The sequence below is a fragment of the Salvelinus sp. IW2-2015 genome, linkage group LG26 (assembly GCF_002910315.2).
Source record: "Salvelinus sp. IW2-2015 linkage group LG26, ASM291031v2, whole genome shotgun sequence".
NCBI lineage: Eukaryota > Metazoa > Chordata > Actinopteri > Salmoniformes > Salmonidae > Salvelinus > Salvelinus sp. IW2-2015.
Window position 1 is genome coordinate 42,166,126 of NC_036866.1, and position 19,243 is coordinate 42,185,368.

General features: G+C 44.7%; 2 protein-coding genes across 2 annotated transcripts in view; both read left to right on the top strand.

Annotated features, from left to right (window-relative positions):
- Window positions 1-12,100, top strand: part of LOC111952424 (receptor-type tyrosine-protein phosphatase beta) — a 46,368-nt gene extending 34,268 nt beyond the window's left edge. The window contains exons 19-38 of the mRNA XM_070435032.1: window positions 10-146; window positions 399-662; window positions 1,180-1,446; window positions 1,699-1,998; window positions 2,697-2,975; window positions 3,327-3,490; window positions 4,077-4,369; window positions 4,688-4,794; window positions 4,935-5,040; window positions 5,163-5,243; window positions 5,395-5,412; window positions 5,529-5,610; window positions 7,502-7,592; window positions 7,731-7,807; window positions 8,482-8,616; window positions 8,755-8,877; window positions 9,657-9,820; window positions 10,406-10,541; window positions 10,713-10,833; window positions 11,266-12,100. Coding sequence (XP_070291133.1) covers window positions 10-146; window positions 399-662; window positions 1,180-1,446; window positions 1,699-1,998; window positions 2,697-2,975; window positions 3,327-3,490; window positions 4,077-4,369; window positions 4,688-4,794; window positions 4,935-5,040; window positions 5,163-5,243; window positions 5,395-5,412; window positions 5,529-5,610; window positions 7,502-7,592; window positions 7,731-7,807; window positions 8,482-8,616; window positions 8,755-8,877; window positions 9,657-9,820; window positions 10,406-10,541; window positions 10,713-10,833; window positions 11,266-11,288 — 2,968 coding nt within the window. The 3' untranslated portion in view covers window positions 11,289-12,100. The remainder of the gene's footprint in view (window positions 1-9; window positions 147-398; window positions 663-1,179; window positions 1,447-1,698; window positions 1,999-2,696; window positions 2,976-3,326; window positions 3,491-4,076; window positions 4,370-4,687; window positions 4,795-4,934; window positions 5,041-5,162; window positions 5,244-5,394; window positions 5,413-5,528; window positions 5,611-7,501; window positions 7,593-7,730; window positions 7,808-8,481; window positions 8,617-8,754; window positions 8,878-9,656; window positions 9,821-10,405; window positions 10,542-10,712; window positions 10,834-11,265) is intronic.
- Window positions 12,101-12,202: 102 nt separating this feature from the next.
- LOC111952425 (fibroblast growth factor receptor substrate 2) lies at window positions 12,203-17,911 on the top strand. The gene is made up of 7 exons (XM_023971077.2): window positions 12,203-12,750; window positions 13,303-13,386; window positions 13,520-13,611; window positions 13,850-14,036; window positions 15,414-15,548; window positions 15,826-15,989; window positions 16,278-17,911. The coding sequence occupies exons 3-7, from the start codon at window positions 13,546-13,548 to the stop codon at window positions 17,406-17,408; spliced, it is 1,683 nt and encodes a 560-aa protein (XP_023826845.1). The 5' UTR covers window positions 12,203-12,750; window positions 13,303-13,386; window positions 13,520-13,545; the 3' UTR covers window positions 17,409-17,911.
- Window positions 17,912-19,243: the final 1,332 nt, after the last annotated feature.

A 19,243-nucleotide genomic window follows, 5' to 3' on the forward strand; every position in this document is an offset into this window, starting at 1 on the left:
ATTGAACAGCTCCCAGGCCTCCTCTGGGTCCACTCCGCTCCAGCACCACTTCGACGGCCTCACCCCGGGGAAGAGGTACCACGTCCTGGTCCACACCACCAGCGGAGGGGTCCGCAGTGAGGGGGTCACCGCTGAAGCACGCACGCGTAAGACTGCATGGATTTATTCACCAAGTCCCTTGAAAACAATGTCCAGTGGTATTATGTGCAGTACAGAAGTGCTCAACCCTAATCCCGGAGAGCCATATGTTATTTTCTTGGAAGTTTTTCCTTCTCACTGTACTTCTGCTTGCTCTTCAGGGTCTAGGTCAGGTTCCGGTAAAGCACATTGTAACAACTGCTGATGAGAGAGGGTTTTGATAAATCTGATTTAAATTTGATTGAATAATTCATCACCAGGTCCGGCGGCAGTTAGCGACCTCTCCATCCAGGCCAACAGCAGCAGCAGCCTGTCGTTCCACTGGTCTCCCCCAGAGGGAGAGTTGGAAGGTTACGACCTCTACCTGTACAATGGAGACGACACCCTGTACGACCGGCGCAGCGGCCAGCCTAACACGCTGCAGGTCTCCTTCCAGGGCCTGAGGCCTGGTGCCTCCTACAGGATGGTGGTGTTAACACGCAGCGGAGAGCAGACCAATGACTCGGCTATCTGGGCCAGGACTGGTGAGAGAGCTACAGATGTAGGATCTTAATTTGACCAGTATTGTCACAGCAAAATAATCCTGCAGCAACAGTATTTGAACGTTTAGTCCATTCACACTTTTCCAACAATTTTATGTTGCTTGATCGGTGGTTAGTCTATTAGCTGGCCAAAATTAGGCTACATGAAAAGTGGAATCCTGTTAATATAACTGTGTTAGTGTGGGTTTTCAGTGAATTTATGTAAATCCTGCTGCGCAGGAAAATTCTCAGCAATGACAGAGTGATCAAATTAAAATCTAACATCTGTGCTCTCTAGTGCTGAGGAGGGGTACTGTCGGTCTAGGGTATGATAAAGACAAATTCTTAGTTGAGATAAGATGTGAGTTTCACATCACATGATGGCACATATGTAAGGTATTTCTTTCACATAAACTATGTGGTAAACAAACAACTAAGTGCGAACTATATCCGTCACGCTCACTGACATTACATCATGACTTGACATCTGATTTTTGCCGCTTCTCCTCATCCTCCTCAGTCCCTGCTGCAGTGACGTCTCTGCAGGCCCGAAGTCGTCCCCAGTCGGAGGAGCTCTGGGTGTCGTGGGAGCGTGCAGTGGGGGAGCTGAGCGGCTACCTGCTGTCTGTCTACAACCCAGATGGCTCCCAGCAGGCAGAGGAGGCTCTAGGGCCCGACGCCACGGAGCATGCCGTCCCCACGCTGATCCCCGGGCGCCTCTACCATGCTGTCATCCTCACCCGCAGTGGAGAGCTCACAAACAGGGCCACCACTCAGGGCAGGACCGGTGAGTCCTCTCTTACTAGATGATTGTCAATGAGTGTTGACGTGGTGTTGAGGGGGAATTAGTTTAGTCAGTAAAGAGAACATATGGATGTACAGTAGAAAGGGCAGCAGTTGAGGGCTGTCCTGATATGTCTTGATGTTTAACAACACAATTACCATATATTCTAGACTAAAACCTGTTTTTATTGTACAGCATTTGCTTGGATGTTCATAAAATTGCTTATCCTTCTTTGCGTTGTCACCTTCTCTTCAGCCCCCAGACCCCCTACCTCTGTGTCATTCGGCGGGGTCACCAACACTTCACTGGAACTGACCTGGAGTGGTCCTGCAGGCAGCGACTACGACGACTTTGACCTGCAGTGGGAACCGCGGGACCACCTGTCTGTGTTCAACCCCTACCACACCCGGACCTCCGGCAGCCGCATCCTTAAGGGCCTGTACCCCGGACGCTTGTACAACTTCAGCCTGCGTACTGTCAGTGGGGCTGTTGGTGGTGTTGGTGAGGATGGGAGCCCTGCCTACAGCCTGCCCATCCACAAGAGCATCCGAACCAGTAGGTGGCGCTATACTGTACACTGTTTGGTTGCAAGTATTGCAAGACTAAGAAGATGTCGAGTCGTTGCTTGGCTGGAACAAAATCCTGTGCACACTACAGACACGGATAAAAGAAGGTGCCAAATGTTTCACCAGATGTATAAGCATCATCAAATATGGGGAGGAGAGGAAGCCCAGTGGCCGATAGTGGGAGAATATTGAACGAGATGGAATTGAGCGGACATTCTGCTCATTTTCTCATAGAAGAAAAGCCCAATCTCAAAACAGTTTTCTGTTCCCAAAACTAGAATCCGTTACGGACAGAGTGCACAACGTTTTGTAGACACGACCCTTTGTTAAAGTTTTGAACAATTGTGTTGTTTACAAGGAGTGCAAGGGCGAATTGAGTTATTGCACACGCGCACTTCACAGAGAAAGTGTTCCCTAGCGGAAATACAGGATCATGCTAGCTCATGCTTAGCTCTGCCCACCTCCTTGCTTTTTTTCTGCCCACTATGTTTCATTTACTCCCATTGAAAACGGCACAGATATAAATATCTTGAGTTAGTTATAAATATCTTTGCCTCAACTGACCTCTGTACTAGAGAGACTATAGTTTTTAATATCTTTGCCTCAACTGACCTCTGTACTAGAGAGACAGTTTTTTGGACCCCTGTTCTTACCTCTGACGCCCTCTAAAATGTATCCCCTCCATAGAGCCAGAGCGTGTTCAGTACCTACACTGCCGCCCCCAGAACTCCACCTCCATCTCCTGCTCCTGGGGCCCCCCGGAGGCCGACTGTGACTCCTACACCATTGAGTGCCTCCACCAGGACTCCCGCACCCTGGTGTACTCCCGGCGTACGGGCCGCGACAGCACCCTCTACCACATCACCCAGCTGGAGCCGCACAAACGCTACACCGTCTCCATCAAGGCTATCTCCGACAGCATGACCAGCGAGGCCGCTGAGGATAGCGTGGTCACCATGATCGACCGTGAGTGCCAAAGGGGTTGTGTTTAGCTTGTGGTCACAGTGACTGTGTGATGATGACCACAGGGAGAGATGTGATACGGTCAACTCTGTATGGCTAAATGACAGCCAAAGCCATTGACTTTGAGTATGGTCGCACTGCTGTCTCCTCTAGTTATTTTGTGGTCATTATAGGTCACTTTAACCAGTTATAAACATGGTTCTAAGGCCACTATGATCCACTGTGGTGTGAAGCTGTTATAGGCTGATATTCTGTGAACTCGGATTCTGCACCTGACGTCCATGTATGATCCCGGCTAACAAGGTACATTCCAGTGCAATCATAGCTGTTCTATTGCTGTGTTTCTCCCTCCAGGCCCTCCCCTCCCTTCCCTCAGCACCCGGGTTAACAACAGGGCTGCTCTCATCACCAAAAACACCATCTTCTTCAAGTTTAACTGCAGCTGGTTCAGTGACATCAACGGAGCGGTCAAGTTCTTCACAGTGGTGGTGACCGAGTCTGAAAGTAAGCGGAATGAAGTTTGAACAATATAGATAAATCTATCTATCTATCTATTATCTATCATCTATCTATCTATCTATCTATCTATCTATCTATTCCATATCTATCTATCTATTATCTATCTGTCTGTCTGTCTGTCTGTCTGTCTGTCTGTCTGTTCTGTCTGTCTGTCTGTCTGTCTGTCTGTCTGTCTGTCTGTCTGTCTGTCTGTCTGTCTTGTCGCGTCTGTCTGTCTGTCTGTCTGTCTGTCTGTCTGTCTGTCTGTCTGTCTGTCTGTCTGTCTGTCTGTCTGTCTGTCTGTCTGTCTGTCTCTCTCTCTTCTCTCTCTCTCTCTTCTCTCTCTCTCTCTCTCTCTCTCTCTCTCTCTTCTCTCTCTCTCCTCTCTCTCTCTCTCTCTCCTCTCTTCTCTCTCTCTCTCTCTCTCTCTCTCTCTTCTCTCTCTCTCTCTCCTCTCTCTCTCTCTCTCTCTCTCTCTCTCTCTCTCTCTCTCTCTCTCTCTCTGTCAGTATGTCTCTATAATTGCTGAATGTACAGTAGGTCGATTTCTTTGAATTACTGTAATCATGGATGGACGTGATTGTGAACCCCCCCCCCCCCCTCCAGAACAATGAAAACATTCAACCAGAGCAGCACCACCCTCTACCCTCCTATCTGGACTACAAATCGAACAGTTCCGTCAAGGCCTACCAGACCAGCTACTTCCCCAGCCGCTGCACAGAGGGATCAGACAGCGAGACCCAGAGCTTTGCGATCAGCCTGGGTACGGGTATGGACACCCTCGGGGGGGCATGTGACCACCTACAGGCCCAGGACAGGGAGCAGGACCCAGACAAACACAGAGACCACAGAGACAACCCTTTCTGTGATGGCCCACTCAAACCCAAAACTGCATACAGGTATAGTACAGGGTTCCGCCTAAATCAATCCAGTTTCCTCCCGCAGTCTGGGCAGATCTGTCTTTTCTTTGTTGCTGATTTCTGCAAGCAGGAATTTGCCCCGCTGTGTACGATGATGTCATATTGCCCGCAGTTTGGTTTTCCTTTATCTTTAGTTGATCAAATTGGGGCCTTAGAGTGTAATTCGGTAACACTTTATTTGGATAGTCCCAAGTAGATAGTTTGTAGATGTTCAATGACTCAACAACATTTCAGCTAGTTTCATACAGTGGGGCCATATTGGGTGAGATGTCATGGTGGGCTTTCTCTTCTCTCTAGGCTCAGTGTGCGTGCGTTCACCCAGCTCTTTGACGAGGAGCAGAGCAGATACACCCCGCCCCTCTACACAGACACTTACCTGTCCCTCCCCCTGGTCACAGAAGCAGGTGAGATACTATTCACACACAACTCTGATTGGTTGATGGTGTATGATGCTGATGTGTGATTGGTAGTTAGTGAGAAATACTTATGAGTGATTGGTCCTCTATGAGAAACACTGTTGATTGGTTGTATATTCCTCTCATAGAGCCCCTGAGCGGTGTGATCGAGGGCATCAGTGCTGGCATGTTCCTCATTGTCATGGTGGTGGGAATCACTGCACTGTTCATCTGCAGACAGAAGGTTCGCAAAGTGTGAGTTCCTGGCCCTCGCTGCCTCATGTAACCTACCCACACACTTTGGCCTACATATACACTGCATACTAGCTTGATCTTGCACTCTACGTACACTCTACATATGACACTTGTGATTACAGTAGTGTGCAGGAGCGGCGGGTGGTCCGAATGAGCATGAGGAGAGAGAGGCCCACATCGGGAGTGCACATGGGCGTCAGGGGGTAAGAGGAGAAGCAGTCTGTGATCAGTTCTAATGCATTTTATTTGTTACATATATCAAATATAACGTGTTTCCTGGCAGGATAAAAACTCACAAAGAAATGACCATTAATGCGTTTTAGCCAATAATACCTTTATCTCCCTTTTTTCCAGTAACCGTCGTATTTCAAGGTATGTTTAAATGCTTTGGTTATTATTTTCACCCAATTACTGTACGTCCGTTTTGGTTCGTCTTTTGCTCCACTCTGTTTTGCTCAAGCCTTGTTTATCTGTTGATCCTGCTGCAGCCCCATCAAGATCATGCACTTTGAGTCCCACTACACCAAACTCCAGGCTGACTCCAATTATCTACTGTCTGAGGAGTACGAAGTAAGACTGGATAACATTCACTCTCCGTTGGGCAATTCTCAATCACATATAATAGCATTGGAGTACATTTACAGGAAGTCGGGAATATTCCTATTTACTTTACTTTAATAAAGAAAACAATACAGACGTGTGCAGATTTATTTTCCTGCTCTGACACCTATCGTTTCATTTAAAGTGTTTTAATAGTGGATTGATTATGACATTTTATTAAATGCATACAGTATTTACAGTGGCAAGAAAAAGTATGGGAACCCTTTGGTTGTAGTTGGATTTCTGCATAGATTTGTCATCAAATTTGATCTGATCTTCATCTAGGTCACAACAATAGACAAACACAGTCTGCTTAAACTAATAACACACAAACAATTATACATTTTCATGTCTTTATTGAACACACCGTGTAAACATTCACAGTGCAGGGTGGAAGAAGTATGTGAACCCTTGGATTTAATAACAGGTTGACCCACCATTGACAGCAATAACCTCAACGTTTTCTGTAGTTGCCGATCAGATTTGCACAATGGTCAGGATCAATTTTGGACCATTCCTCTTTACAAAACTGTTTCAGTTCAGCAATATTCTTGGGATGTCTGGTGTGACCTTCTCTCTTGAGGTCATGCCACAGCATCTCAATCGGGTTGAGGTCAGGACTCTGACTGGGCCACTCCAGAAGGCGTATTTTCTTCTGTTGAAGCCATTCTGTTGTTGATTTACTTCTGTGTTTTGGGTTGTTGTCCTGTTGCGTCACTCAACTTTTGTTGAGCTTCAATTGGCGGACAGATAGGCTAACATTCCCCTGCAAAATGTCTTGATAAACTTGGGAATTCATTTTTCCGTCGATGATAGCAAGCTGTCCAGGCCCTGAGGCAGAAAAGCAGCCCCGAAGCATGATGCTCCCTTCACCATACTTTACAGTTGGGATGAGGTTTTGATGTTGGTGTACTGTGCCTTTTTTCTCCACACATACTGTGTGTTCCTTCCAAACAACTCAACTGTAGTTTAATCTGTCCACAGAATATTTTGCCAGTAGCGCTGTGGAACATCCAGGTGCACTTTTGCAAACTTCAAACGTGCAGGAATGTTTTTTTTGGACAACAGTTGCTTCTTCCGTGGTGTCCTCCCATGAACACCTTTCTTGTTTAGTGTTTTACGTATCGTAGACCCGTCAACAGAGATGTTAGCATGTTCCAGAAATTTCTGTAAGTCTTTAGCTGACACTCTAGGATTCTTCTTAACCTCATTGAGCATTCTGCGCTGTGCTCTTGCAGTCATCTTTGCAGGACGGCCACTCCGAGGGAGAGTAGCAACAGTGCTGAACTTTCTCCATTTATAGGCAATTTGTCTTACAATAGACTGATGAACATCAAGGCTTTTAGAGATACTTTTGTAACCCTTTCCAGCTTTATGCAAGTCAACAATTCTTAATCTTAGGTCTTCTGAGATCTCTTTGTTTGAGGCATGGTTCACATCAGGCAATGGTTCTTGTGAATAGCAAACTCAAATTTTGTGAGTGTTTTTTATAGGGCAAGGCAGCTCTAACCAACGTCTCCAATCTTGTCTCATTGATTGGACTCCAGGTTAGCTGACTCCTGACTCCAATTAGCTTTTGGAGAAGTCATTAGCCGAGGGGTTCACATACTTTTCCCAACCTACACTGTGAATGTTTAAATGATGTATTCAATTTAGACAAGAAGAATACAATAATTGGTGTGTTATTAGTTGAAGCACACTATATTTGTCTATTGTTGAAACTTAGATGAAGATCAAATCAAATTTGATGACCAATTTATGCAGAACTCCAGGTAATTCCAAAGGGTTCACATACTTTTTCTTGCCACTGTATGTTCAGTAGGTATCTTTGGTAACCCTAACGTGTCACTTCCTTTGTAAGGACCTGAAAGACGTCGGAAGGAACCAGCCCCTGGACACAGCCCTACTGCCAGAGAACAGAGGGAAGAACCGATACAACAACATCCTGCCCTGTGAGTCAGATGCACCATGCGATTTCACAGGGTTTGAATACATAGACAAAAGACAAGGGGATTTAGAGATTTCTTTCTTTTCAATATGACAACTAAATTGCCAACTCAATGTCTTTGTGTACGGCCTGTGTTGTGTAGACGACTTGACCCGTGTGAAGCTGTCCTATGTGGATGATGATCCGTGCTCTGACTACATCAACGCCAGCTACATTCCTGTAAGTTATCCAAACAAACAGACAAATCCGAACCAACCTTCACTCTGGTTGGGAGGGGTGGGGTAGGGTTGGAGGTGGTTGGGAGGGGTGGGGTAGGGCTGAAGGTGGTTGGGAGGGGTGGGGTAGGGTTGGAGGTGGTTGGGAGGGGTTGGGTAGGGCTGAAGGTGGTTGGGAGGGGTGGGGTAGGGTTGGAGGTGGTTGGGAGGGGTGGGGTAAGGTTGGAGGTGGTTATCTTTCACTGATGGGGTCAGAATATTTTGTATCTTACTTAAACTATTCAAAAGATAGAGAAACATTTGTAGGAAGAAAACAGAAACCACTCTGTTCATTAAAACCACCTCTAGCGGCTACCAGAGGTTACTTGAACCAAGCGCAAATTTTCTCTTAAGACCCCATTTTCCAATCAGATGGGGTCGCGACCCCTAGTTTGGGAAACCCTGCCATAAACTCAGTTCCTCAGGGCAGGGTTGATTGATTGATTCTCAGCCCTGTTCCTCAATTAGTATGCCTGAGATGTACTACTTACTACACTCCCTGTGGAGCATAAGGCTGCCACAAGCCCATGCCATGCCGGACAATCCTTTGCAGCTTCTTCAGCTGCTTCATTAAACTTACCTAGTGTAAAAAGGGTCAGGTGAAAAACGAAATGTCAATTAAATCTCTTCTTGTTTCAGGGCAACAACTTCCGTAGGGAGTACATCGCCACTCAGGGCCCACTTCCTGGAACCAAAGATGACTTCTGGAAGATGGTGTGGGAGCAGAATGTCAATAACATTGTCATGGTGACGCAGTGTGTGGAGAAAGGCAGGGTGGGTAGAAGGAGTTGCCTTTTGGCTTTGTCCTGACAAGTGCTGCTATCATGTTCCATTGAACAACATGTTATTACAATGTTGTTACTAGTGCAATTACAATGTTACTATCTACGTGTCTTTGTGTGGTCCTTCCAGGTGAAGTGTGATCACTACTGGCCCTTTGACCAGGAACCTTTGTATTATGGAGACCTCATAGTCCAGATGCTGTCTGAGTCTGTGTTGCCAGAGTGGACTATCCGGGAATTCAAGATTTGCAGCGTGAGTATGCAGGACACTGATTCTGGAAACGGATTAAAAAAAAATACCAGGCTTTTCTTCAAAGTGATATATTGTGTGTTGGCCTTAAATTCAGTTTCACATATAGTAGTGATTGTTTTTTTTATCATATTGAAATACAGTGGGAGTAGTGAACTATATGTAGTTAAATTAGTAATTTATCTACATTTTGCAGTAGCTTGTTGGTAGTTCAACTAAATTCAAATCTAGGTAGTGTTTTCGGTAGTTAATAACTTTCTTGCCATGTAGTGGCATGACTAACTACTTTTGCAAAAATATAAGCAATATGGGTGAATCAGGCAATAATTTCAATATTTTTCAGTATCAGACCTGCCTAATTCTCACTTAAAATATGTTGTTTTGTGTTTAGTAGGAAACATTTCACATTCTGTTAACATATGACCCTAAAGTGATCTGTTCCTGCAATTTGTAGTCTATGACATTTCAGATTACTGTATATATGATAATTTTTCACAAAGTAGTTTGGTTGTAGTGAGTAACTTTAGTTAGCTAAGTAAACTTTTTCTGAAGGGTAGCCTTAGTGTAACTTAACATCTTCCAGTGTGAAGTATTTGGTAGCTTGTTAAACCATATTTTCAGAGTAGCTTCTCCAACACTGTTGAAATATGACCATAATTGGGTGCAGCTAATGCTGTCTTGACGTATCATTATGTGACAGCACATACAGTAGGTAAGTAGCGAGCTGTGTGTAGTCAGCCTCTAGTAAGTCTCTTTCTGACTGTGTCTTAACTCCCATGCAGGAGGACCAGTTGAACTACTCCAGGGTGGTGCGTCAGTTTCACTACACGGTGTGGCCCGACCACGGCGTCCCAGAGACCACCCAGTCACTAATCCAGTTCGTCAGGACCGTCAGGGACTATATCAACAGGACCCCTGGGTCTGGGGCCACCGTAGTTCACTGCAGGTGGGTCACTGTCCCAATTCCCTAGTCTCCCATTCAACAAAACAAACAACTCCCTAGGACACGCTGAGAAATAGTGTCTTGTCTTTCCTGAAGAGACAGTATAGTTAATATATATTAATATATTAATATAATATATTAGTATAGTTATTAAATGTAAATGTAATGTAAATGTTACAGCCTGCAGTAATGACCAGAGTTGAGGTTAATTCCATTTCAATTCAAAAGAAATTGACTGAAATGATGTAGCCAAATTATATTTCCCCTCTCCGTTTGCCCTCCAACCCTTTTTCTTTCTTTCTTTCTTTCTTTCTTTCTTTCTTTCTTTCTTTCTTTCTTTCTTTCTTTCTTTCTTTCTTTCTTTCTTTCTTTCTTTCTTTCTTTCTTTCTTTCTTTCTTTCTTTCTTTCTTTCTTTCTGTCTGTCTTTCTTTCTTTCTTTCTTTCTTTCTTTCTTTCTTTCTTTCTGTCTGTCTGTCTGTCTGTCTGTCTCTCGTTCTCTCTATCTTTCTCTCTTTCTCTCTTTCTCTCTTTCTCTCTTTCTTTCTCTCTCTCGTTCTCTCTCTCTTGTTCTCTCCTCTCTGTCACAGTGCTGGTGTGGGCCGTACAGGGACCTTCATATCCCTGGACAGAGTCCTGCAGCAGCTGGACACCAAGGACACAGTAGACATCTACGGAGCTGTCTTCGACCTGCGCCTCCACCGCTCACACATGGTGCAGACTGAGGTGAGACGGGTGTGTGTTTGTGCGTGTATGTGTGAGATACAGTTTGAGTTTTACTCTGTGTTACTCTGTGTGTATGTGCAGTTGTGTGTTAACTCCAGAACCTATGTTAAGTAATAACACATCCTGACATTAATATATCTGGGTATGTTTCTTTTCATCTTTTCTTTAAAGTGCCAGTATGCGTATCTCCACCAGTGTATGAAAGACGTCCTCCGAGCCAGGAAGCTTCGCAGTGAGCAGGAGAACCCCCTCTACCCCATCTATGAGAATGTCAACCCTGACCCCCAAAGAGGTAAGCCCTCACATTCCTTAGAACTCTCTGTACTGCAGTTCATATCTAGAAGACATCACAAATGGTCTATCCTATCAAATATTAGCCTGGTGCCAGGTCCAGTCTGTTTGTGCTTAGCCAACTCCTGTCTGGGTTAAAGTAAGATAATACAGTATTCATATGCCATTTAGCAGACACTTTTATCCAAAGTGTCTCACAGTCATGCGTGCATGCATTTTACATATGGGTGGTCCCGGGAATCGAACCCACTCCCCTGGAATAGCAAACGCGTATGACATGGCAACGATAGTAGAGATTACTATAACACTTACAGTTTTCGACCAGGCTACTCAAGCAACCCTTTCAAACACAAAACGCAGCTACACAAATTTAGGAGGTTGGATAGCTGGATGACATCACAAATTATATTTTTTGTTTGTTTTTGGCCTACAGATATGGTGTATGCCAGACGTTAAAGATTGTAAGGACTACTGAAGGAGAGAACTGTTTGTACTTTCACTAGTATAGCACTGCAGGGACACATGCCAATTCAAATGTTCTACTATTTCTGTTGATTGTTCTTTTCTAGATATAATGAAATATAGAAAACTTTATAGCTATTAAATGATATAAGAATATATATTAACAGAATTGTATATACTTGCCTTATATCTGTGTGTTTGTATATATGATTTACATTTGCATCATTGGCTTTCGTACACAGTGTTTTCATTTTGTTTGTTAAGCTGCCATTTATACATTATTACGTGGCACAGACCAAAAACCTGTAAAAAACCTGTAAAAAATCTGATACTGCATAAGTAAAAATGATCTAACAGTATTCACATATCTACAGTAAATGTACAGGCTATTGCATCTTTCACAAGTCACATTTTTGTCAAATGTTAGACAAAAATGCTTTCTGTTTGAAATTATACTTATTTTCATAAGCACTGAAATCATTCAAAAATATCTGAAATATGTACAGTATGTAGATAAACCCATTGCACATTTATTTGTAGATATTGTACAGCCCGTGCGATATATTGCTTGAATAGAAAACTAGTCATGCAAAAGGATGACCATATGAGTTATGAAAGCACACAGTTTATGTTGTGTAATCCATATATGTAGCCTGTAAGATAATAATGATTTTTGTGTATATTTTATGTATTTTAACACATAATTTGATGTATTTAAAATCATGTCATGGAACTACAAATCACACACATCTACAATGTGCAAATCCACAACCCACACATTGGCAAACATGATTGTAATCATATGAGTGATTGATGGATTCTGTGAATCGTTAAACAAATTATAGTAGTTACTCTATGCAGTTTCCCATTTTGCAATCTAAGTAGGCCTATAAACATATCAAGACGAGGGCATTAATATATTATTTGAGTGTTTCAATAAAATACTTAGATAACAAAAAAATATAATTGACAATTATTTATTCATATAATACATTTATTATGGAGTCATGATTTGGGAGATGATGACCCAAGAGTCCCCCCCCAATCCTCGCGCATGCGCAGTAGGCTGCATATTCACCACATTGAAAATGTTTGCCTCAAACTCTCGGAAGTTTAGCCAAGAAGTTGCTGTGATTTACCCCCCTGCAATAAAAACGGTGCGACTAAGATAAACTAGCTTATTTTGGGGGGGATATATAGAGAGAGAGACATAAAGGATTATACATGGATTTATATCAATTTTCATTATCTTGCGGTCGAAAACATGAATGGTAGCCACCTTTGGAAGAAGTTGTGATTTTTTATTATTTTTTTGGCGCTCTACTAGCTAACAACGCAGAGGAAAGATGGTGGAGTTGAGCTAGCTTCATATGAGATAGCAGAGCTAGCTAGCTAGGTTGCTATCGTTTGTGTCTGAAAAGTTTGGAAGAACTGCCCCCTTCCGTTTGCCATACTCGTAAGTATTCCAAAAATGTGTTAGTTAAGACAACGTGCATTCTATATTTTTACTAATTCGCTAGCTAACTAGCGTGGCTGCTAGCATTTCACGAGAGCTAGCTACTGTAGTTAGCTAATGTTATCCTACTGGCTACAATAATGAATGTGCTAACGGTGAAGTTTGGTAGTTAGTCAACCACGTCTGACCAAGAGATTAAGTTACTAACGTTAACATTATCTAACCATTTGATGAACCAGCTAGCTATAACGTTAACTATATATTTTCATATCAATAAATCCAGTTAAACCAACATCTTGTATTCAGAATATAAAGCTTTGGCCCAAGCTAACGTTACTTCTAGAGTTAGCCAGCGTAATTAGGTAACTTTAGCTAGCTTGTAACGACGTTAACTTTCCTTACTAGCTAACGTCGGCTTTATTTACATCCATTGAGGCCAACGTTAACCTTTTAACTTGCCAGACACAATAGCTAGCTAACGAACTCCAGTTGTATAACAAACTAGGTCGTCCAACTACCTAACTTGGCTGACTGTAAATGATCTGTGTGCAGGCCCACATCTTATGTTGGCATAGCAGATAAAGAAAACATGAGTGCTCGGGAGATGGAACCAGGGATACTGGTGGTTGCATCTAGGTAAAAAAATATATATTTTTTTTTAACTTTCTTAGAAAAGTTTGAATGATCACTTTCACATCAATCAAATGTAGCTACAACTCTTCCTATGATGTCTATTCACTCTTATAATTGAAATGACCTTATGATCCAGACATCAGATGGTGCTCTGAAGAAGCCATGGGTAGCTGTTTAAGCTGTCCAGAGAAGGAGTCAATCCCAGATAATCATCAAACCAAATTTAAGGTGAGTCTTCTTGATCCATTACAACAAACATACTTCAACGGTGGGCCATTGCCGAGCCCATGTTCTGCTCCCTAGTTATGACAGGGTTTGCGACGTCTCCATATTTTGACATCTCTCACCTGAATGAATGGGAGATATTGGTTGCATAATGAAGACCAGCTTCAATGCATTGCAGAGTACACATGTTTGTGTCGACTGACACAGTGACCGTTGTGTAACGTTATTGTTCTTTTGCCAGGTGATAAACGTGGATGACGATGGGAACGAGCTGGGCTCGGGCATGATGGAGCTGACAGAGGTCGAGCTAGTCCTCCACACCTATCGCCGTGACGACGTCAAGTGGCCCTACATGTGCCTGCGTCGCTATGGCTACGACTCCAACCTCTTTTCCTTCGAGAGTGGCCGCCGCTGCCAGACGGGACAAGGTAAATTAATAGAGATTTCCATTCCGCACAATTATTGATTTCACGTATTTCATTCATTGATTTTTGTCATTTTCAAGGGCCATTCTCAGCGTATGTCGCACCATTGAGGTCATTTAACAGAACCTCTTATCCAGAGTGACTTAAAGGAGCAATTATGGTTAAGTGCCTTGCTCAGGGGCACATCAACATATTTTTTACATAGTCAGCTCTGGGATTCGAACGAGCGTTCTGTCGGTTACTAGCCCAACTCTCTTAACCGCTAGGCTACCTAACTAACTTATGTGGTGCCTCAGCTGCCTGGGCATTACTATACATTTTTACATTTTAGTTATTTTGCACACACTCTTAGCCATAGCGTTAATCATAAGGGAGCTAGGTGAGACAACCACATTTCAGTCATAGTAAGCAAAATATTTCCTCTATAAAGCAGATATCAGCAAAGTCGGTGCTAGTAAGAAAGGACAAGTGTTAGTGCCAGAGGCAAGGGTGTTAGTATTTGTTTTTGGGGCGGGGGAGGGTTAACCATGATAAAACCACATCAGAATACATTGAATCTAGGTCATTAGGCCCCAACATCAGCTTTATTGTTATATCGACTTGAACCAGTGAAATATTGATTATGCTGCAATGCTAATGACACAATTGTCTGTGTGGTTATTTTTCGACCCCATCCATGCTTTCAAAAGGATGAGGTCTGGGGGGGTACTATGGGTTCTGGGGTTCTGGTAAGTCAGGTTTGCTGTGTTCCCATGCCGTGATAATGAGGATATAATAATGTGATTACCAGAAATGTTAGTCATAGAAATAGAATCATAATGGCTTCATTGACTTAAATACGGGAATAGAAGCCCACTCTCGTGGTTCTATTTCTGTGGTGACAGTATTGATGCCTGTGTCTGACTCTGGTGTTGTGCTTGAGGGAGTTGGGGTTTTCGGTTTGGTCCCACAAGTTGGTCCTGCATAGTTGTGTGTTCTGTTCTCTGTGCAGTGTGACTAGTCTCGGTGATAGGATCCTGTGTAGTTTGTCCCTGATGTGATGCCATACCTATGGTTGTTCCTATGTGTTCCGTCTTGACGTATTACTCCGCTTCCTTTTATCTCTATCACTCTGTTGCGTTCACCTATCCAGTCCCTTTACATCATTGATTACAAGGCAGGCAAGGGCATAGGTGGCAAGGACAATTTGAAAGAGCCAATAGATGTACAAACCCTTTGTTAAACGTGAAGGAGTGAGCAGTGCTGATAATGGTTGTTTCTCAAACGTCTATATTGCGGTCGTGCTGCCCAATATGTGATTCCTGAGATGAACGTCGTGATGAGCTCTGCAGCGCAACCACACTTTTGACTTTTCTTGACTGCGTTTGACTGTGTCTTCAGGGATCTTTGCCTTTAAGTGTGCTCGGGCGGAGGAGATCTTCAACATGCTGCAGGAGGTGATGCACAACCACAGCATCAGTGTGGTGGAGGAGGCCGTACTGGAGACCAACCAGCAGGCCACACATACTCCTGCCGGTAAGCCTATATTCATCCTACAACTAGGACTTCCACAGGCCCCATAATGAATACTTCTACCAACACTTGCAATGACCTGAGAAATGCCTGTTCCTGTCCCTAGAATGTCCATTGCCTCATATGGCTGTTACACTCTCAAATACCTAACTCTTTCATTACTGAGCCTTCCTTCATTAGATAACTGCTATTTAAAAAAAGGCTGAAGTCTTGTCTTTCAGTCAACCCTTTCATTGTCCCCACTTGACCCCCAGTTCTTCTCTTCGCTATGTCTATTCAGCTCTGGGCTACTCTGTTCCCACCGTGCACAATGGTGTCACCCGGATCCCTTCGGTGGGCGACGCCCCCTCGCACCCCTCCACACGCCACCCGTCTGTGGCCAGCACCCGACTGCCCTCGGTGGGAGAGGAGTCTACACACCCCCTCCTAGTGGCTGACGAGGCGGTGAGAGAACAACTCTAACACCAAATGCGTGGCGAATTTGAGGGAAAAGAATAAGGCCTGTCCTGCACACTGAAATACTCTCAAAACGTATAGCTTTATTGATTAACCTAGACATCTCCATACAAATGTTTGGGTCATGTTCTGTAGAGCACATTTTGAGATATCCTAGACTAAAGACATCCACTGTGCTACTTGTGACGTCGATGGGAATGAATGAGTTGATGTAGAAGCTGCTGCGTTGGGGTGATAACGATGTTCTATTATCCCTGTCTCCTGATCCGTCCACAGGTCCACACTTATGTGAACACCACAGGCCTGCTGGATGACCAGCCCAGCCCTCTGACTGCTCCAGCCCCTCTGGACAGCCCTGGCTCAGCCCAGTCCCAGTGCCCCCCTACACCACCTCCTCCGCGGGTAGCCAGACCAGAGCCCCAGGCCCAGCTCCAGGAAGAACCCCAGGTACTGCTGGAGTCCCAGGGGGTACGCTTTGTGCTGGGGCCCACCCCTGCGCAGAAAAAGATGGCCAAGGGGAAGCATCAGACTGAGGATGGAGATGAAGAGGAGGCAGGGGAGGACTCGGAGTCCCCGGAGCCTGGAGAGGGAGAGGCCAACGGCCACACAGACACGGGGGCCCCAGCCCCACCAGAGGGCCATCCTCAGCCGTCCTCTACACACTCCAATGGCTCCTCTGCCGGGGCTCCAGCCACAGCCCCTCGTCGCCATCTCTTACCCCCCGTCACCCCTGACACCCTGCAGAATGTCAACAACTCAGCCCAGCGGCGCACGGCCCTCCTGGACTACGAGAACCTCCCGGCCCTGCCGCCCGTCTGGGAGACCCGCAAGCCCAGCAACGAGGAGGAGAACAACGGTGGACCCCGTGGTGGAGGAGGCCAAGGGGGGCTAAAGATGTCCTCCCTCAACGGCTACAACCAACACAGCCTCCTCCACCACTCCTACTCCCACCCCCTGTCGGCCCACCCCCTGTCAGCCATGGAGTCCTCCCACAACTACGTGAACACAGAGAATGTGACTGCCCCCCTCAGCGCCCGCTGTGCCCCCGACACGGCACGCCGCCGCAGCGACGGGCCCATCGTGTTCAACTTCGACTTCCGCCGGCCGTTGGGTCAGGAGCATCCCAAGACGCTCAACTACATCGAGGTGGAGATGGAAACAACCGCCTCTTCCTCCGCAGCCTCCAAGGGTGCGTCCTCGGACACCAGCAACCCCCACACGCCCCGCACCCCAACCTCACCGCCTCTGCCCACCACCCCCACGCGCCGCACCGAGCTCTACGCCTTCATCGACATAGAGCGCACCGCCGCCATGTCCAACCTGCAGAAGGCCCGGCCGCACGACGACGGGTCGTTGAGGAAAACGCGGCACAACAGCACAGAGCTTCCCACCAAAAGCACTGTCTGACTATTACCTGATCCGCCTGGCACCTTTTTCTACTATTAACCCCTTTTTAAAATATGAAACAAATGGGAAGGCAGCCTGTACAGGGGCCTTTGTTATAGACAGAGAAACACGTGACGGAGACATTGGAAATGCAAAGAGACTCCAGAAAGCGGTCCTAAAATGAGATATAAACAGACTTGTGTGGGGTTACCTGTAAGGGAATTCAGGTAGACCAAAGTAGGTACTTACTTGCCATATACCAATTTATTCCTATGGTAATATAATACCTCTTCTCCTTCACCCGTTCTACAGTGCATTTGGGTTGTTTATTATGTTAATAAGACTGGACTGCATTCCTCCTCACCCACGGTACAAATCAGTATTACTGAACAAAGCATTCCATTTAGCCTTTTTATGATTCACTACATGCTGCTGTAATTTCAGTATCTGAGGATTACATGGTACACTTCATGTTTGACTATGTACAGTAGATTCTGGCACAATAAATGTCTGTTCTGTTTGTATTTAGCTGATCAATGCTTAGCCCCCTTAACTTTAATCCTAGATGATCGAGCACTAACTAGATATGAAGGTATGACATGTAATTCTATCCAAATTATACAAGGTTTGATATTGTGGGTATGGGCCTCCTTATATAAATGACCCGATGTGGTTTGATATCCCTCAATATTTGAACAAATCAGATCAGCCATCTGATATACGCTACCGGTCAAAAGTTTTAGAACACCTACTCAAGGGTTTTTCTTCATTTTTATTTTCTACTTTGTTGAAAAATAGTGAAGACATCAACACTATGAAATAACACATGGAATCATGTAGTAACCATAGTGTTAAACAAATCAAAATATATTTGAGATACTTCAATTTAGCCACCCTTTGCCTTGATTAAAGCTTTGCACACTATTGGCATTCTCTCAACCAGCTTCACCTGGAATGCTTTTCTGAAAGTCTTGAAGGAGTTCCCACATATGCTGAGCWCTTGTTGGCTGCTTTTCTTTCACTCTGCGTTCTTACTCGTCCCAAATCATCTTAATTGGATTGAGGTCGGGTGGTTGTGGAGGCCAGGTCATCTGATGCAGCACTCCATCACTCTCCTTCTTGGTCAAATAGCCCTTACACAGCCTGAAGGTGTGTTGGGTCATTGTCTTGTTGAAAAACAAATGATAGTCCCACTAAGCACAAACCGGCTGGGATGGCGTATCGCTGTGGTAGCTATGCTGGTTAAGTGTGCCTTATTCTAAATAAATCAGACCGTGTCACCAAAAAAGCACCACCACCTCCATGCTTTATGGTGGGAAATACACATGCGGAGATCATCCGTTCAAAGATACGGCGGATGTAATCAAAAATCTCCAATTTGGACTCCAGACCAATGTCCATTGCTCGTGTTTCTTGGCAGCAATTTGACTATGAAGGTCTGATTCACAGTCTCTGAACAGTTGATGTTGAGTTACTTGAACTCATCCTCTGCAGCAGAGGTAACTGGGTCTTTTCTGTGGCGGTCATAACTTGATGAAACTTTCAAAGTTCTTGACATTTTCCGTATTGACGGTCGTTTCTCTTTGCTTATTTGAACTGTTCTTGCACCAAAGAGGGCTATCTTCTGTATACACCCCCTACCTTGTCACAACAACTGACTGGCTCAAACGCATTAAGGAAAGAAATTCCACAAATTAAGGCACACCTGTTAATTGAAATGCATTCCAGGTGACTACCTCATGAAGCTGGTTGAGTGTGCAAAAGCGAAGGGTAGCTATTTGAAGAATCTCAAATATTTTGGTTACATGATTCCATGTGTTATTTTATAGTTTTCTATTATTCTAATAAAAACCCTT